The sequence below is a fragment of the Syngnathus leptorhynchus genome, chromosome 17 (genome assembly GCF_054491065.1).
Source record: "Syngnathus leptorhynchus isolate UIUO chromosome 17, UIUO_Slep, whole genome shotgun sequence".
Lineage (NCBI taxonomy): Eukaryota > Metazoa > Chordata > Actinopteri > Syngnathiformes > Syngnathidae > Syngnathus > Syngnathus leptorhynchus.
In genome coordinates, this window is record NC_141211.1 from 2474233 (window position 1) to 2490373 (window position 16141).

General features: G+C 44.5%; 2 protein-coding genes and 1 long non-coding RNA gene across 7 annotated transcripts; 1 reads left to right on the forward strand and 2 right to left on the reverse strand.

Annotated features, from left to right (window-relative positions):
* Positions 1 to 252: 252 nt before the first annotated feature.
* On the reverse strand, positions 253 to 5418 carry tm7sf2 (transmembrane 7 superfamily member 2). 2 transcript variants are annotated; one of them, XM_085936606.1, is made up of 11 exons: positions 5284 to 5418; positions 4896 to 4978; positions 4465 to 4661; positions 4268 to 4322; positions 3922 to 4116; positions 3712 to 3815; positions 2321 to 2440; positions 1810 to 1978; positions 1657 to 1737; positions 1438 to 1521; positions 253 to 963 (listed from the first exon to the last, which is right to left on the reverse strand). In XM_085936606.1, the coding sequence occupies exons 1-11, from the start codon at positions 5319 to 5321 to the stop codon at positions 803 to 805; spliced, it is 1287 nt and encodes a 428-aa protein (XP_085792732.1). In that variant the 5' UTR covers positions 5322 to 5418; the 3' UTR covers positions 253 to 802. The 2 variants fall into 2 exon arrangements, with proteins under 2 accessions (XP_085792732.1, XP_085792731.1); XM_085936605.1 differs by having other exon boundaries at positions 1399 to 1521.
* LOC147042957 (uncharacterized) lies at positions 2309 to 5148 on the forward strand. 3 transcript variants are annotated; one of them, XR_015068773.1, is made up of 4 exons: positions 2309 to 2458; positions 3868 to 4083; positions 4480 to 4617; positions 4731 to 5148. It is a non-coding gene; the product is annotated as an uncharacterized LOC147042957 (long non-coding RNA). The 3 variants fall into 3 exon arrangements; XR_015068771.1 differs by having other exon boundaries at positions 3940 to 4083; XR_015068772.1 differs by lacking the exon at positions 3868 to 4083.
* A 358-nt stretch (positions 5419 to 5776) lies between the features above and the next one.
* Positions 5777 to 15626, reverse strand: LOC147042958 (solute carrier family 22 member 4-like). Of its 2 annotated transcripts, none has more exons than XM_085936604.1 (11): positions 8547 to 15626; positions 8230 to 8412; positions 8049 to 8152; positions 7807 to 7961; positions 7426 to 7597; positions 7169 to 7301; positions 6894 to 6988; positions 6620 to 6834; positions 6308 to 6490; positions 6089 to 6224; positions 5777 to 5909 (listed from the first exon to the last, which is right to left on the reverse strand). In XM_085936604.1, the coding sequence occupies exons 1-11, from the start codon at positions 8751 to 8753 to the stop codon at positions 5867 to 5869; spliced, it is 1626 nt and encodes a 541-aa protein (XP_085792730.1). In that variant the 5' UTR covers positions 8754 to 15626; the 3' UTR covers positions 5777 to 5866. The 2 variants fall into 2 exon arrangements, with proteins under 2 accessions (XP_085792730.1, XP_085792729.1); XM_085936603.1 differs by having other exon boundaries at positions 5792 to 5933.
* Positions 15627 to 16141: the final 515 nt, after the last annotated feature.

Sequence of the window (16141 nt, forward strand, 5' to 3'; positions counted from 1 at the left end):
CATAACCGTCTCAACGCCTTTCCCCTCTCTTCCTACGTCTGTGCTCTCACAGACACGTTGCCATGGAAACTGGCTACAACTGCAGGGCTCCAAAACGATAAGATTGGCATACGCACGGTCGCACTGAATCGCTAATTCATTATTACACAATTGGGAACAAAGCCATTTAAGTTGATATTGATGTTCAAATTGTCATCAAAGCGACAAAAATTGGATAGAAATGAAGATTGCATAATTCTATCCATTTCTACAGCCGGCGTCGCTTCTCAGCATGTTTGTCATTAGTACTTTAATACAAGGCAGAAAATAGCTTGAGTGAGGTGTGGGCGAAGCCAGCGGCTTAAGAGGGTGCACCGAGGTGACAAATGAAGGTGTCCATCAACACGGTGCACTCTCACCTCCATTTGCACGACTGGTGCTGTTTGACAGTTCATCATATTTGTTCTCTTCATCCAATATGATTTGCAATCAGCCAGGGGAAATGAAATGCATTGTTTGTAAATCAAATGTCTGCTAATAGAAGAGCGGCGAGGATCAACAAATGTTTACGACTTTGGCAGCTTTTGGACTGAATTTGACTTTTGTTTTTTTTTTTATCCAAATGCTTTGTGTCAATGTACATGTTTATTTCACATAGAAGTCAAAAGGGATATCAAAATCATGACTCATCCCACCCTCCAAAAAAACAACAACAACAACAACAATAACCCCAAAACATTACCAAGAATGGAAATGCAATCAAATTTGTGAAAATATTACAAAAGGCACCATTTTGCTTTTCGTTTCCTTTGTTTTTGACTCTTCAATAAACATAAGGGACGATCCTGTAGGGGACACGTCGACAATATGCGTCCCATGCAAGTCCATATTTGGCTCTGCAGTGTTTCTCGTCACGAGCTTCGCGGTGAATCAGCAAGATGGTGAAATAAATCACATAAAAGTATGGCAGAAGATGTGAGAATCCTATGAAAAGAAACAGATGGAAAAGTGTTGATTATATGAGTAAATCACTGTATTGTGCTCCTATTCCTATTTCTTTCTTCCCAACTTTTGTACTTCTCAATTACAAAAGCAGCAAAGCAATGAGTCACATCATATTGGATGTGTCAGCAGCAACAAAAGGACTGACAGCCTCCATTTGTCTAGACAGGAAGAATGAGACCAGACCTTCAATGGAGTCTAGCAACAATTTATCTGATCATTTTAGGAAGTGAGGGAATATTCGGCTGTGGGTTGCAAACTGAAAAGGATCAATCACTGAAAGTAGAATTATTTGTCACTATGCACTTCTATGGTCTTCTTCTAAAATTGGATGATCAATTGTAAGGATAGGCAAGATTTATGATTGGATAAAAAGATGATGTCAAATGTTGCCAATGCATGATGGAGTGTTCCTACCACAAGGCAAAGACCAAGCCAAGGCCATGAGGAGATCACCTAAGTAATTGGGATGACGGACAAGACCCCACCAACCAGACACCAGCAAACGTTTCCCTGTTGCTGTGGCGATGGTCTCCAGCCCTGCGATAATGCACGCCGCAATCACTTCAACTGATTAGACTTTCATAAGCTCACAGGCAAACACTCTTGATAGCAGAAATGAAGCCTCAGAGTTTTTTGATTAATTATATCCAAAATAAAGTGATTCGCACTGACTTTTAACACTTGGATGTGTAGGGTTTCTCCTGAATTGATTCTTCTGCGAGTTGGATTTTCGGAAAATGTAATATCCAATACCTAAAGAGGATGAATGGTATCTTAAGAATGGAAAAACAATATATATTGTAAAACTGAGAATGATATGTTCACCATTTAGAGTTAGTATGGCTGCAACTCTCGGTAGACTTAGAGCTTGAGGATGTTCGACAAGAAAGGCCGCCTGGAGGCCGTATGTGAAGGGAACCCAGGTCAGGTCACCAAAGACCAGCATGAAACCAAAACCATCGTGCACAATGTCCATTGTGCTCAAAACTGCCTCCTGTCAACAAACAGATGACATGGAAAGGGCTGAGCCCAATTTCACCACTTCGAACAAAATCCAATTTTATTTCAATCATTTTAATTCTTATAATTTATTCATTTATTCTTAATCCCAGGAAATTACATCAATATTTTTTATGACTTTAATCATTTTAATAATTTATAATTTTGTAATTAATTAAAAAATGTTCATTTTAAATATCCCAGGTTAAAACAGACAACTATGCATGAAATTTCCCCCCCTTTTTTTTTATTTTGTGGGTGTGGCTTCTATTCAGGTGTGCTCAATAGTCTGGAAATGACGGCCACACCTTCAAGTACCTGAAGCCTGACATCCTACCTCGTTCCACAGAGCGTCAGCCACATACAACAACTGAAAACTGTTGACCAGGATCATGGCGAGTGAGGGGGAGCCTCGGCGCTCCACCTCTTGCATTAGCATACCAAGGTTGATGAGTACCTGAAATAAAGTTTCATGGTAAGGTATTGCATTTTACTTTCTCTATAGTAGTGTGGTGCACTTTGTAAACATGTGTTAGGTCAAGCCGATGGAATAAGTGGCCTCATACGCGCAATAAGCGCAGGCTATGATTTATTCATCTATGCCCTGAATTTCAAAATGTCATCTTTGCTTGATATTAGTTTTTACCTCTATTTCTTACTCAACATTAATCAATATAAATATCTCAATAGAACTGAGTATCCATTTGTGATTCTTACATGAACTGCACTTGACTCTGAAAATGAAAATGCATACTGGACCAAAACAAGATCATATATTGATGTCCCATCTGCTCCATGTCACGCTTATGTTTGTGTCACGTGCTGATAAGATTTCAGCAAAGGGCACAGCTATTTATCCGTTTCCAGATGCATTTTGGAAATGAAAACCTTTTTTTTTTAGGTGCTGGGACAAAATGTAGGTGATGCAACACAAATCTGAAGGACTATTCATGTTTACTAACATTTGATATGATTGCTCAGAATTTTGATGAGGTCAAAGGGTCTCATAATTATATCCTGATCCCCACCCCTTTTCATTTAAGGAAACAAACAAAGTTTACTTTTGACATTTTGGAGCATTGTCCAGGTAAGCAGGTGATACAATTTGTTAATTTTTGGTATAAACTTTATGACTACTTTAATAGAAATTAAATATCTCATTTAGAGAGGTTAATCTGCTCAATTTAAAAATTGTGTTGAGGAGCAGTAATGAATGTCAATTTATGATACAGAAAGAAAAAGATGCTGTCTGACATTCAACCAAAATCTCCCACACACAGTTGGGTGGGAGGTTTTTATCTTGTCTCCTACACTACTCACTCTCGAATGATCAAATGGCCAAAGCATTTACAGTATTTTTTACTGTAAACACTAGAAATGACAATGTCATCTTATAAAATGCATAATTACAAATAGAACGGATGAGACATTTCTTTGGGTTTTTTTGTAATTCAAAGACTTACTACAAGAAATGTAAAATGCTATTTCAATATTTTCGCCTAAATCAAATGCCTCGGGTCAGCGGGGTGCGAATTTATTTTGTGATTGTCAGTCACAAGGAAAAAATAAATCAATTCGGCTTATATTGAACAACAGCCCCATCTATCCGCAGTAACCTGAAAGAGCAGTCAAAAAATGACACAATATTCTCACTGCTAACGAGAAATGTTGGCTTCCAGTATTTCATCATTTTGTTATGAAGAAAAAAAGTTGTTTTGTTCTACTTACCCAGCCAATCAGACCTGGTCTGAGCTCACAGAAATATTTAAGGTCAAAATGACCGATGCGAGGGTTTAGCTCCCGTCCAATGAAGAAGTCATACAAGGGATTTCCTAAAACAAATGTAAATTTGCTTTTCACATGTTTTTTTTGTTTTTTTTGCAGAAACAGTACATTTACATCGATAGCGGCTACCTTTTTAAAACCTATTTTCCTCACCTGTGTTGCCCCCCAAAGCAAGAGCATGAGGAGGAGCCCAAAAAGAACAAACATAAAGGTAGACGGAAAGCATGAAGGACAGTCCGATTGCGCACATAGCCAGAGGCAACATCAGATGGAACAGATGCCCCAAAGGAACCCCGAACATCAGTAGCAACATCAGTAAGGCACCACTGATGCACAAACTATGAAAACCTGCAGGACAGACAAAAAATGACACAATGTTGCCCTCAAATTAAAACCTGTGCAGGTTTAGAAATGTAAAGTCTGTCAACTAAATAGCAGAAGACAAAAAAGAAAAAAATCACTATCATTGACATAATTGCCCCCACACCAAAAAAAGTACCATTTATGGGATATTTCAGACGTGTTCCATCCGTCAGCACTAATCCCTCAGATATCTGCAGAAACGATAACAATTTATTATAAAATCAGGTTTTACAAAGCTCTTTGTATCTTTAGTACCATGAAATTGTGCACTGCTGCAAATCCCAATATTCCAAATATTGTAAAATGGGGAAATCTTTTGTGTATCACCTATACCTTTCCTAATGGCAGCAAATATAGAAACGCATGTAGAGCTATCCAGCCCAGCAGGAGGAAGGGAGCCAAAGGGTCCCATAGCTGGTCAAGCGAGGGCAAAGGCGGGGGCCATTGGAGCAGAGCTGCATCAGGAGATCGACTCACGCAAATCAGGTAAAGCACCGTCAATGGCAGAAAGATGGGGATGCAAACGGCCCCTGGGGATGGAAGCGGACAGTATTTGAGGTGATTCTTATTGTAAATAATTCATGTATCTCAAATTGCAGCTGTAAGAAGAAACTCAGTTGTCAGTGCAACGGTTCAACTCAGTTATGTTACATTTTGAAGCCTGGAGCTGTCAAATTCAAAGCTCAAGTTTTTATTTCAAGAAAGAAGATTGAATCTGATGCTCACTTCAATAGAAAAATAGAATCCAAGTGGAGGTGACTCACCTAGGGTTCCTCCAAACTCCCTTTCTGTGTTATTGAAAGCCTTGCCATTTGGTGCTTGACCCTTTGACCTCATTATTAGTCTGCTGCAAAAACAAAAACTATCTCATATTCTGCATTGTTTTTACATGCATTACAATACACACATTATAATTGATCATGTGCAAATATGTAATGTTTTTATCTCCACATTAGACACAGTAAGACAGCATTTATTCTTTATTTGTATTCCACTGTTTGAACAATAAACCATATGACAGGTAAATGTGCTTCATTACAGAACGGATCTAAAAGCGTATCAAATGGACTATTTTTCTTTAGCTCGTTTCCTGATTTGAACTAATTATTTCTACAACGATCTTAATATTTATAAAACAAGAAAATTAAGTACCTTATTGACGTGTTGTTCGTCGAGAGAATGTGCAGCATTCAAGCACTGATTCAAACGGACCCGCCCCCCCTCAACGTGTTTTGAAGACGCACAAGATAGTCTAGCCAATCACATCGCTTAACAGAATCTGAAGAGGGCGGGGACAAGACACTTTGTCCAATCAGATCAGTTGCTCCGGTGGCGTCAGTATTCACGCACGACGTCAAAGACGCTCAGTGCGACCTTTGACAACCGCGCACTTTGAGCTTTGCACTTTACCTGAAAAGACCGTAGTTGCGCTTTCTCGCCTGTAGATGGCAAAGTGTTGCATGAATGTTGTTTAATGATGCAAGGATGGGCAAAATGGAATGGCTGATGGGGGGAATGAAAAATTGGAGAGGACCAGACCCTGGAATGGGGAAAAGGTCACCTTCCTGGTAGCCGTATTTGCATAGAATATTTTTCCCAATTATGTCCAGGTTACAAACACTTCAGATCAGATCATAAAGTGATGTCGGGGGACACTGTTGTCCATCGTGGAGCTCCATCTTCGGGCGTGGGTTCGCTGTTGGCTACATGACCTTGCCGCTTTTTGCAATGGGACTCACAGTGGGCTCTCGATGACCATGGCTTTGGAGATCTTTCGTCTGAAGACAGACGGACAAGTAACGCTGCAGGTGGGGATACCAAAATGATGGACGGTTGGAGAGACGAGGAAGAAGGAAGCAGAGGAGGTCAGTTGCATCAAGGTGACCACTGAAGTTCACGTTGCATTACCAGAAAAAACGTGAACTGAATTTGGTACATGTTGATTTGACCCGCTCACCTTTTCCTCTTCTGCATCTGTTGAAGGCTCTCGGGAAGCGGGCTCCTAAAACTCTCTGGCAAGAAGATGGTGGCCAGGATGGACAGCATGGCCAGAGCGCCCAAGATGATATAGGGCAGATACTTGAAAAAGATGTCTGCGCGGCCCCAAAGACATATTCAAAATTTCAATGTCAAACTGACTGGAGTCCAACACTTCCTTATCCAAAAAAGTGCTTACTCAGCTGTACGACAAAGGGTGCAATGCAGCTTCCTGTTCGCGACACCATGACGCAGATCCCTGACGCCGTGTTCCTAAGACCCGTCGGGTACAGCTCGGCCGTGAAGGCAAACAGCAGCGACGTTCCCGCCGTGGCGCCAAACTTCCCCAACATCTCCAAGGCCATGGCCAAACCCAGAATACCTGAGGGGAACAGTCCAAGAACCAAACTGGTTTGGAACACTAACACAGCATAAAATGGCTGACCAAGCCCAACTGCTGTTCAATTACTCCTCAGGATTTCTTCCGGTTCCGGTTATGAGCTCAACTCACTCTGGGGCACCAGCTGGATGGAAAAGAGCGCCAGGCCCACGGTGATAAAGACGCCCATCACAGCCAGGCGTCGGGGCAGGTATCGGATGGCCAGGCTGCAGCTCGCGTAGGCCGGCACCTCCACCACGGCGGACAGGAAGCAGCCGATGTAGGGATCAGAGTGGAGCTGCGACGTGTTCAGGGACAGGCCGTAGTAGCAGACGCTCAACGTGAACCTGCCAAATTGCCCTCAATTCATGCTTAGGAGTTTTTAGGATGGCTGTGACTCACTCACCACACCCAGCAGAGAAGGATGGTCGTAATGGCAACGCTTCTGTTCTTCATCAGATCCAAAACATAGTAGCGCTCTACGGGCCACTCTTCATCTGACTGGAATGAACGACAAATGTTAGCATTGAGCTAACCGCCATACGTGAATTATAGCAACCCGTGCTGGCCCCTTTAGTCTTAATGGCACCTTCCAACTCTGCAGTTAGCATCTTTAGCTATATTTTGGAAAGTCTTTCTAAATATCAAAGTGCTCAGCATCAACATTAAGGTCCAACTCACGTGCGACATAGAATGAAGAAAGATTTTCTCCGGTGCGACCACTCGGTTCATCTTGGCGGCTTTTTTCACGATGGCCTCGGCTTCCATCACTCGACCTTGAGACAGGAGCCACATGGGAGACTCTGGGAGGATCCTGTCACTCACACACACACACACACACACACACACACACACACACACACACACACACACACAGTGTTAGTACTAATGCAAACCCTCGAGTCTGAGGGGAAAAAGTTTTTTTTTTTAATGCCCACCACCACAGGGGGATATAGAAGAGGCCGGGCAGTGCGATGGCCAGCATCAACATCTTCCAGCCCCGGAGAAAGTAGGCAAAAAGTGGCAGCATCATGTAGCCAAAGGCGAAGCCCAAACACACGCCCGTTGACGCGTAAGCAACCCGAGCGTTGCCCGTGAGGATTTCGGTCCCTGTGCCAGCAAAAAAATGTTTTAATTTCATGTGGAATCAAGCAAATGTTCTCTTGGGTGAAATTGTTTGCCTTCTGATATTTACTTTATTTACAATGACACCAAACTTTGAGACATTTTTTTTTCTCTGACTGCTGAAGAGCTTTGCTTGTATTAAGTATGTCAGTCTCTTCATGCTGCACTCAAACCATATCGTGAAATGAAATTACCCAGCACATAGCAAGACACGTAGTTGGAGATATTGCCGAGGCCACTGCAGAAGAGAAGCAAGCAGAACACCTCCCAAGATGGAGCGGCAATCTGGGCCATTGAGAACACTGCCTGAATGATCAAGGTGGCGAACAGCACCGGTTTACGGCCAAATCTAGACGGAAAAGAAAAAAATCCCACTCAGGTTGCAAATCACCATCTTGTAACTAGTTCCTGTAAATTATTGAGCTCCAGTTGGTACCTGTCAGCGAGCACTCCAGAGAAAAAAGATCCAACCAAGACCCCCAAGAAGAAAATAGTAGCGGTCAAGGGTTGCTTCCAATGCTGACTGCACACCAAGTCAAACTGGAAGTGCAAAATGTTCACTGTCAGTTGTCCTTAGTCATGGGAGTGCATTCTAACCATCAGGACAAAAATCGGACCTGGGAGACCACGGTGGACTGGTAGACCTCGGTGCTATACACCCACCCGTCGGTGCAGTCCTCCTGCTCCAGGCTGCTCAGGTTGACATCACGACCTGGTAGCAATCCAACGGCCGATAGGTTGCGGAGCAGGTCCAGCCGGTAGCGGCGGCAGCGGCTCGCTTGCGGCTGCCCATCCACCACCTTGCAGAGTACGTCAGAGCAAACCACAAGACGTGAATATTGACAGCTGTGTGTTAAAAAAATAAGAGTTGAATAAAATTGGATACTTTTCATTTTTCAGATTTTTTTTTTTTTTTTTCCCCCATGTCGTCTACCTCCAGTGGAACTGCTGCCTGCTGCCACTCATGACTGAGGTTGGCCTCAGGGATCCGGCATCGATGCTGTGGTGTGTCGGTGATGAACACCAGTGAGAAGGAGCCCGTTCCGTTGGGCAAGATGGTGGAGCAGAGTAGGAAGAAAATCATGAGCTGAAAGCGACCCCACGTTCCCAGGAAAGCCACGCTGCCGTCGTAATCCCGCATGATCCCTGTCTGTTGGAACTATCCAAATGTTAACCAGATAACTGACTGTGTCAAAATGTGGTGCGGCATAATGAGGCCCGCAGGCTTTGATGCGATGTGTATGTCTGTAAATCATTCCTGACAACTCCTGATGATCCTCCCACAAGTACATTCCAGGCAGGTGGGTACATGTTTTTTGGTAAACCTCCACAGGTTTAAAGTCTACAGATCACTTTGCATGACAGATCACCTTGCACCTTACGGTACAAATCCCACCGCTGTGGCACATGTGGGTTGTACTTCAAAGCCCAGGAGTTAATGAGTACAGATAAGAAAATTTACAGTGCAGTAAAATACATATATGGTGCTTAACAAAGTCAAAGTCCGCTTTATTGTCAATTTCTTCACATGCCAGGCACACAAAGAAATCGAAATTACGTTTCCCACCGTCCCACGGTGACTAGACAGTACACAACACTCACATCAAATAGCACAAAGAGTAAAAACGAACAGACAAGAGCAACGAATAAGTAATAAGCAAATAACCCAAATAATAAACAATAAATAAATAGACAAATAAGAGCAGCAAAATGGAGCAAGCGCGCTAATAGCAGCCAGCCAGATCATAGCGCAAAAGAACAACTGTCAAAGTGCTTTGCAGAATGTTGGAATTTATTTCTAATTCAACATAAACTCAAGTTACTAATCTGACTCCAATTTGTGACCTTACCCAACTGCCACTCATCCAACAATATGCGCGCTCGTTCTGCAATAGAAAGGTATCAAGAAGCCGGCATTTTCACACACGAGTGGATTTATTCCTAACACACAAATCTAATACATCACCTGGGTCTCGGGTCCCTCTCAATACACCTCTGTACGCCTCTGTTGCCACCAGCAGACGTACTCTACTTCCGAGTTGCCCAGCCATGAGTTATACTACACAATATGCAAATGGCACATCAACAAAGGCATTCTGTCATTATTCTGTTGGCTATGTGTATACTGCATTTAACTTTAGCTTGCTCTTATTGGTCTTTCTTCTCCTGCAGAATCACTTGCTCGCTCCTCCTGGTTGTAGTTTTCCTTCCAGGGTCACCAGTTATCTACCAGCTGACCCTGTGGGTATCTTGTCCTCCTTGCTGCTCCTGGGTTATCTTTTGTTCTGGAACATTTCATTCGTGCACATCCTTGCACACATATCTTGTTTTGTCTCCACCGTCACACACTCAGCACTTTACAGTTTCATACTCTCATACACAGGATGTCTAATGAACTACTTTAAGATCAAACTCTTATGTTCCTTCATTCCCTCTCATGACCTCAGACTACTGAGGTCATCACTCGAATACCTTGTTTTATTGTTAAACACAAGCTAAAAATCACTAGCCATAAGCTAAAAATCAGTAAACAATTTCATTCTAGTAGAAAATCAGTAGAAAATTTCATTCCCTCCTCATGGCCTCAGGTCCCTGAGGCCACCTTCACATACTCACATCCCGAACTCCCGGAGGGCCACAGCTGTCTCCGCCTCCTGGGGGTCCTTCTGAGGGATCATCATGTACTGGCCACCCGGAGGGAGTGGCCCCAACGTGCGTTCAATTGTCTTAACAGTTAATGATCTGATACATGGAATACAGCAACATCCGCATAACACCATAATAGCGGCAAACACAGCGATAGAAATCAGTACTGATGCAATCAAGCTTTTATATTTGCCAAAGACGTTTAACCAGTCAGAGTACCAACTGGTGTCCACACCTGAGTGCTCCTTCATTTTGTTACTTAGCGTGCGCAGACCCTCCAATGCCTTAGTAAGGCGACCGTCAGGAGACATATTGTTAGGAATCAGAGTACAGCACTGATCCCCAAAAATACCACACACTCCTCCTCTTTCCGCTAACACCATATCTAAACCCATTCTATTTTGGAATGCCATAAGAGACGTGGCTGCTAATTGCTCATGCACTGCCTGGAGTGCCGAGGTGGTGAAGTTCGCCAATCGTTGGACATTGTAGTGGACATAATTAATCCGGTCCACATTTTTCCATATGTTAACTTCTTTTGTCCATGACATGAAGCAACTTACAAACCGTCCATCCTCTTTACATTGGTGAATACATGTCCCTTCTCTGTCTGGTGGGGCTGAATACAATATTTCCCTTACCTGTTCAATTTGCTTCCTCCACACCCTTCTCTGGTACTTTTCCAATTTGTCCTGTAACGTTTGGTTTGTCTCTGTCCAATTAAACAACGTGACATGCATTTGCCAATTTCCGCTGTCACATCTCTGTCTCAAACCTCCCTGTTCTTCTCGTGAGAGCTCTTCTGTTGTGTTCACCTCAGCCTCAAAAACTACTTCTCCTCTGCATCAATATTGTCTATAGGTGGGTGAAATTTGAATCTGGGACGTTTTCTGCTGGATGGTCTCATCAATTGTCATCAATGTCCACACAAAAAGACAACTTGATAAAAATAGCACTACTAAAATTAATTCTGAAAAATCCGAAAAACCTTTCGAGCCCTCCCCTTTACTTTTCCGTATTGCTGCTCCTTCTCCTTCTGTCTCCCCCCTTTTGGCCGGGTCCGGGACACGGCCAAACAAGAATACCTTCATCCTGACGGAACAAACTCTGGGGCCGGACGTAGGTGTGAGTAGTGATACCACCGGCGTCCTTTGAAGTCGAGCTGGGCCGCGTGAGACGTCCTGGCCAAGACACAAAAGGGGCCCTTCCACCTGGGCTCCGTCCACTTTGTGGAGATGACTCTGACGTACACGTGTACATGTGAGCTGTTTCTCCACCGACACGCCTTCCTCCGCCGCAGCGGATTTCTCTCCAATCTGTGCAGAAACACTGGACACCAAAGCAGACAAATAGGACCAGTATGCTGCATGAGACAAATTTGGTACCGTAACATCCTCCGGTGGGACGAGCGTTGTCGCTGGTCCCGGCATTAGACGACCTGTCATCAATTCAAACGGTGCGAATCCAGTGTGCCTGTTAACGGATTGGCGCACAGACAACAAGGCAAGCGGAAGCGCTTGGAGCCAATTCATTTTCGTTTGAGCCATAATTTTGCCCAGTTTCTCCTTCAACGTCCGGTTCATTCGTTCAACTTTGCCCTGGCTCTGAGGATGGTAGACACAGCCAAATCGATGATTCAAACCCAAAATTGATTCCACCTTGGCCAAGGCTTTGTTGTTAAAGTGTGTACCATTGTCAGAGCGGATCAGGGCCGGAAAACCATGTGTGGGGATGTAATGGGTGATCAAAGCCTTGATCACAGCAGCAGAATCTTCTTTCGAGCACGGATATGCCTCAGGCCAGCCTGAGTAAGCGTCAACCAACACAAGCAAAAAGCGTTTCCCATTCACTCTTGTATACATGTCGGTGAAATCAATGATACCTCGGCCCCCGGCCACGGGGCCGGCTGAAACAGGCCGGGCTTAGGCTTCAACGTTGGACGCAAACAGGAGTCTGGGTGTTCCCCGTCCAGATTACTGGACCGCGGAACACCAACATCATCTCCAGCAATCCTGTCTGCCATGGGTTGTTTAATTTGGTATGCATTCTGAGACTCAAACCAGTACAAATTAGGAATGTGAGTTTTCCGCCAATCGGTCTGTTGCAACAACTGCTTGACCATTGAGCCCAATTGTCTGGCCTCGTGTCCTGGGGCAATAGCCAGCGAAATGTGTGGCACCCCTTTCTCTGTCATTTTGAACCACTGCATTTGTTCATATGTCAGTTCAGTTGCCGCTGCAACTCCCTCTTTACCAATCAAAATGCGTGATGAAGTTAAATCCCACATGTGCCCTTCAATTTCTTCAAACAAATCCCGATATACATCATCACTTTTTCGGTCATAATATAGAGTGCAATGCAAAGGATCAACAGGTGGTTGGTATGGCGTCAGTGAGCAGATCCAAGGTTTCCACAGTAGGTAGGTCGAGAACACACCACCACCAGCAGGGGTCTCTGGCTCCAGCCTGGCCCAGTAGATGGTTGCAGTTTCTGCTTCTGTCGGTAGGGGCGCCATCAGCCACTGACCATGTTGTTGTATTTGTTGTGAGCACTGGATGCTGACGCCATCTGGAAATTGAATAATCACTCCCTCTGGCCCACACAGAATTCTGGCTTCAACGGCTGACAACAAGTCCCTCCCCATCAAATTGATCGGAGTGTCTGTGGAATGGATGTATTTGTGCCACAGTCTACACCCCGTCCGGGTGATCACAGTTTCAAGTGGTTTGGTAAAAGGCAGAGTTTGTGGTTTTCCCGAGAAGCTGACTAAAGTTGTTGTTTTCTTTGACAGTGAGGATACAGGAAGGGCAGTGTTTATGGATGAATAAGTTGCTCCTGTGTCCACCAGCATCTGCACAAGTTTTCCCTCCACTGTCACATGAAGCATTGACTCCGCTGGGCCACTGCTTCTCTTGCTCCCCGGGCAGCCCTATTCAAATTGTCCACACCAGAGATCATCATGTTGGTAGTACTGACCTCCGTGTGTTTGTGGCTGTTGCCAGGGCCGTTCACCAGACGGAGCTGTTCCTGCTTGTTGCATCGGCGCCTCGGGTTGATGTGGCGGGCCTCCGGCTGGGCGGGCGGCTCCGTGCGGTCGATACTGCGGGCATTCTCTTGCCCAGTGATCGGTTTCGCCGCAGATGAAGCATGCGTTGGGCGAATGGTTTTTGTATGTTGCCCTCCCCGGGTAAGCAGGCGCACTCCCTCCCCGGCCTCTGTATCCGCCCCGGAACTGGCCCCTTCCGCGCCCCACCACCTGAGGAGCCTGTGAGATTTGCATTTCCTTTTTCTGTGATTTAGACTGTTTAGCTTCACCATGCATTTTTGCCAACTGTAATTTCAACAACTGTTTGAATAATGAGTCTGTCTCGTTATCAACTTTAGCTTGTGACTCAGTGAACATTCTGCAGTGATGCAAAAGATGACGTTTAAATCGTTCCTCGGCACAAACCAGAATGTCAGGGTGTGACATTAGCTGCTTCTTCACATCTGGCGGAAGTCCATCCACCAGCGCCGTCCGGAAGAGAACCTCTGCCTCGTGCGTGAGAGTCGGATGGCGACCTGTGGTTTCAATCCAACTCTCCACACATGTTACATAATGTTGGGCAGGTGACATTTTCACATCATAAGGAAACATAGTGGGGGCCAGATCGGTGGGTTGTGGGAAAGTCATTTTAATGTTTTCAAATTACTACTGCTACTTGTGGCAAGGGCACCTCCCTCCCCAGTCTCGCTGTGAACGCTCTTTCTGTCTCCACTTGCTCTTCACGTCTTGTCTCACTTTTCCGTTACCCATTTTAACATCTGCGCTTCCTGTCTACGCTGCTCATCAACTTGCTCAACTTTCTTCTTTAGCTCCTCGTTCTCGGCACTAAGTCTATGCCAGCTTTCTCTACCTCCTCTGCTTTTCTCACATTAACAACACTTTCTACGGGCAGTTTCTTCTGAGTGGCAAACAAAGCTGTTGCAGCTGTTGCCATATTGTGCAAAGAGCGTCGCTCTTCCTCTCTCTCCCTAATGTGCTTCTCGAGCACCTTGCGCTCACGCCAGCCGGCCCCTTTCTGCTTGTCTTCTAAGGAGAGCTTTCTTTTCAGCACCTGACCCTCTTTTTGCTGCAATTGCCGTGAGAGACGTTCCATGTCCCAAGTTGTTGAAAAACCCTGAAACAATTTGTCAGCTTCCAATTTCGCGAAGACTTTTCGGTGTCTCACACGCTCCTTTGCCACTTTCTTTTTGTCAATGCCACTCACAATTTGCGCTACCACATTGCATACATTCTTTCAATCTCACTCCATTCATTCCTCTCAGCGCACACACACCTCTCATCACACACACTATCTCACTCCATTCATTCCTCTCAGCACACGCACTCCTCTCATCTCACACACACACACACACACACACACACACACACACACACACACACACACACACACACACACACACACACACACACACACTCCCCCCAATTTGATTCATTTTGGATATTTTAGCGGTCTGATCTCTCACAGAAGGAACTGTTACCACCGGATATATTTGGGAGGCCTCACTTCTCCCAGGATCTCAAAACACCTAGTTAGTTGAATACGCTCGTCAACGTACCCTTGTCCACCACGACGAAGCTAGGTCCCGGACCTATCCGTAATACGCGAAAGTCCCTGACTTTACCGTACACGTCACACACGTAAGTTCCAAACGTATTCACCGTATGTATCTCTTGCACACTTTATTTGATCTGGACAACAGTCTCCTCTTAAATTTCCTCTTTCAATTTGCAGAATTTCGACTTATAGTAACAGGCATTCTGCTTACCTTATCAGTGATGAGCTCAGGGTTGAGGAGACGTTGTACCAGCTCAACGTTGTGCACTTATTCCAAACGGTTCGCCGACCGAGAGACAGCGTCCCAGACGCTGTCCGGTGTCCTGGATACAGACCACGAGTTGCCAATTACCCTTCTCTTGACATCACGTCGGGGTCACCAAGAAATTGTTAGGATACGGATTTTAGCTATTGATCTGACTCCAAATTGCGATCAACACTTAACACAAGTTTTTATGTCCCAATCCACACACTGGCGCACCTAACAATTTTGCGAGTTCGTTTTGTCAAAGAGAAGACCGGTAGATCAATCAGACCAAATTGACCAATTGTTTATTCCTAACAAAGCGCACTAATACAGGCCTGGGTCCCGGGTCCCTCACACTAAAACTCGTGCGTTTTTGTGACCACCAAAAGACGACACATTCTTCCGGGTTGCCCAGTTTTAAAGAAACACAATATGAATATTAAAGCATGCAAAATATTGTGTGATGATTGGTCGATGGTCATCTCCTCCCCGTCGAGGTGTCATCACTCTGGTCAGGGGGTTGGTTTTTTCCTCTCGAAGCCCAACCACCTGGACGTGGTGTTGTTCTTTGTTCTCGTTCCTCACCGACCTAGAGGTGTTATCGTCCGGTACTCCCTTCGTCCCGTACCATCCCGTACTCCCTGTCTGGTACTCCCTTCCTGGGCCTCCCTGTTCCATAACTCTTAGAAGAAAACAAGTTCATGCAGTGTGCCTGCACATTCCTCACCCCCCACCAATCCACACAAGCACTCCAATACTAGATATTATATTGATATGATTATATGTTTCACACAACCTTAAAAAATATGTTTGCAAACCGCTGAAAGCACATTTCCCTTTAAGAACATATAAACAAAAAAATAGAACACACATAAAATATTGGCAATATTTTTTTCAGTTGACTAAAGGGATTAGAGGTCACATTTATTTACCGATTGATGAAAGATGTTTTCAATTAACTAGAGGTCAAATTTATGGATTGATGAAAGATTTACAGCAAGGATGAACATTTTAAAATTACAAAAGAAAAGAAAT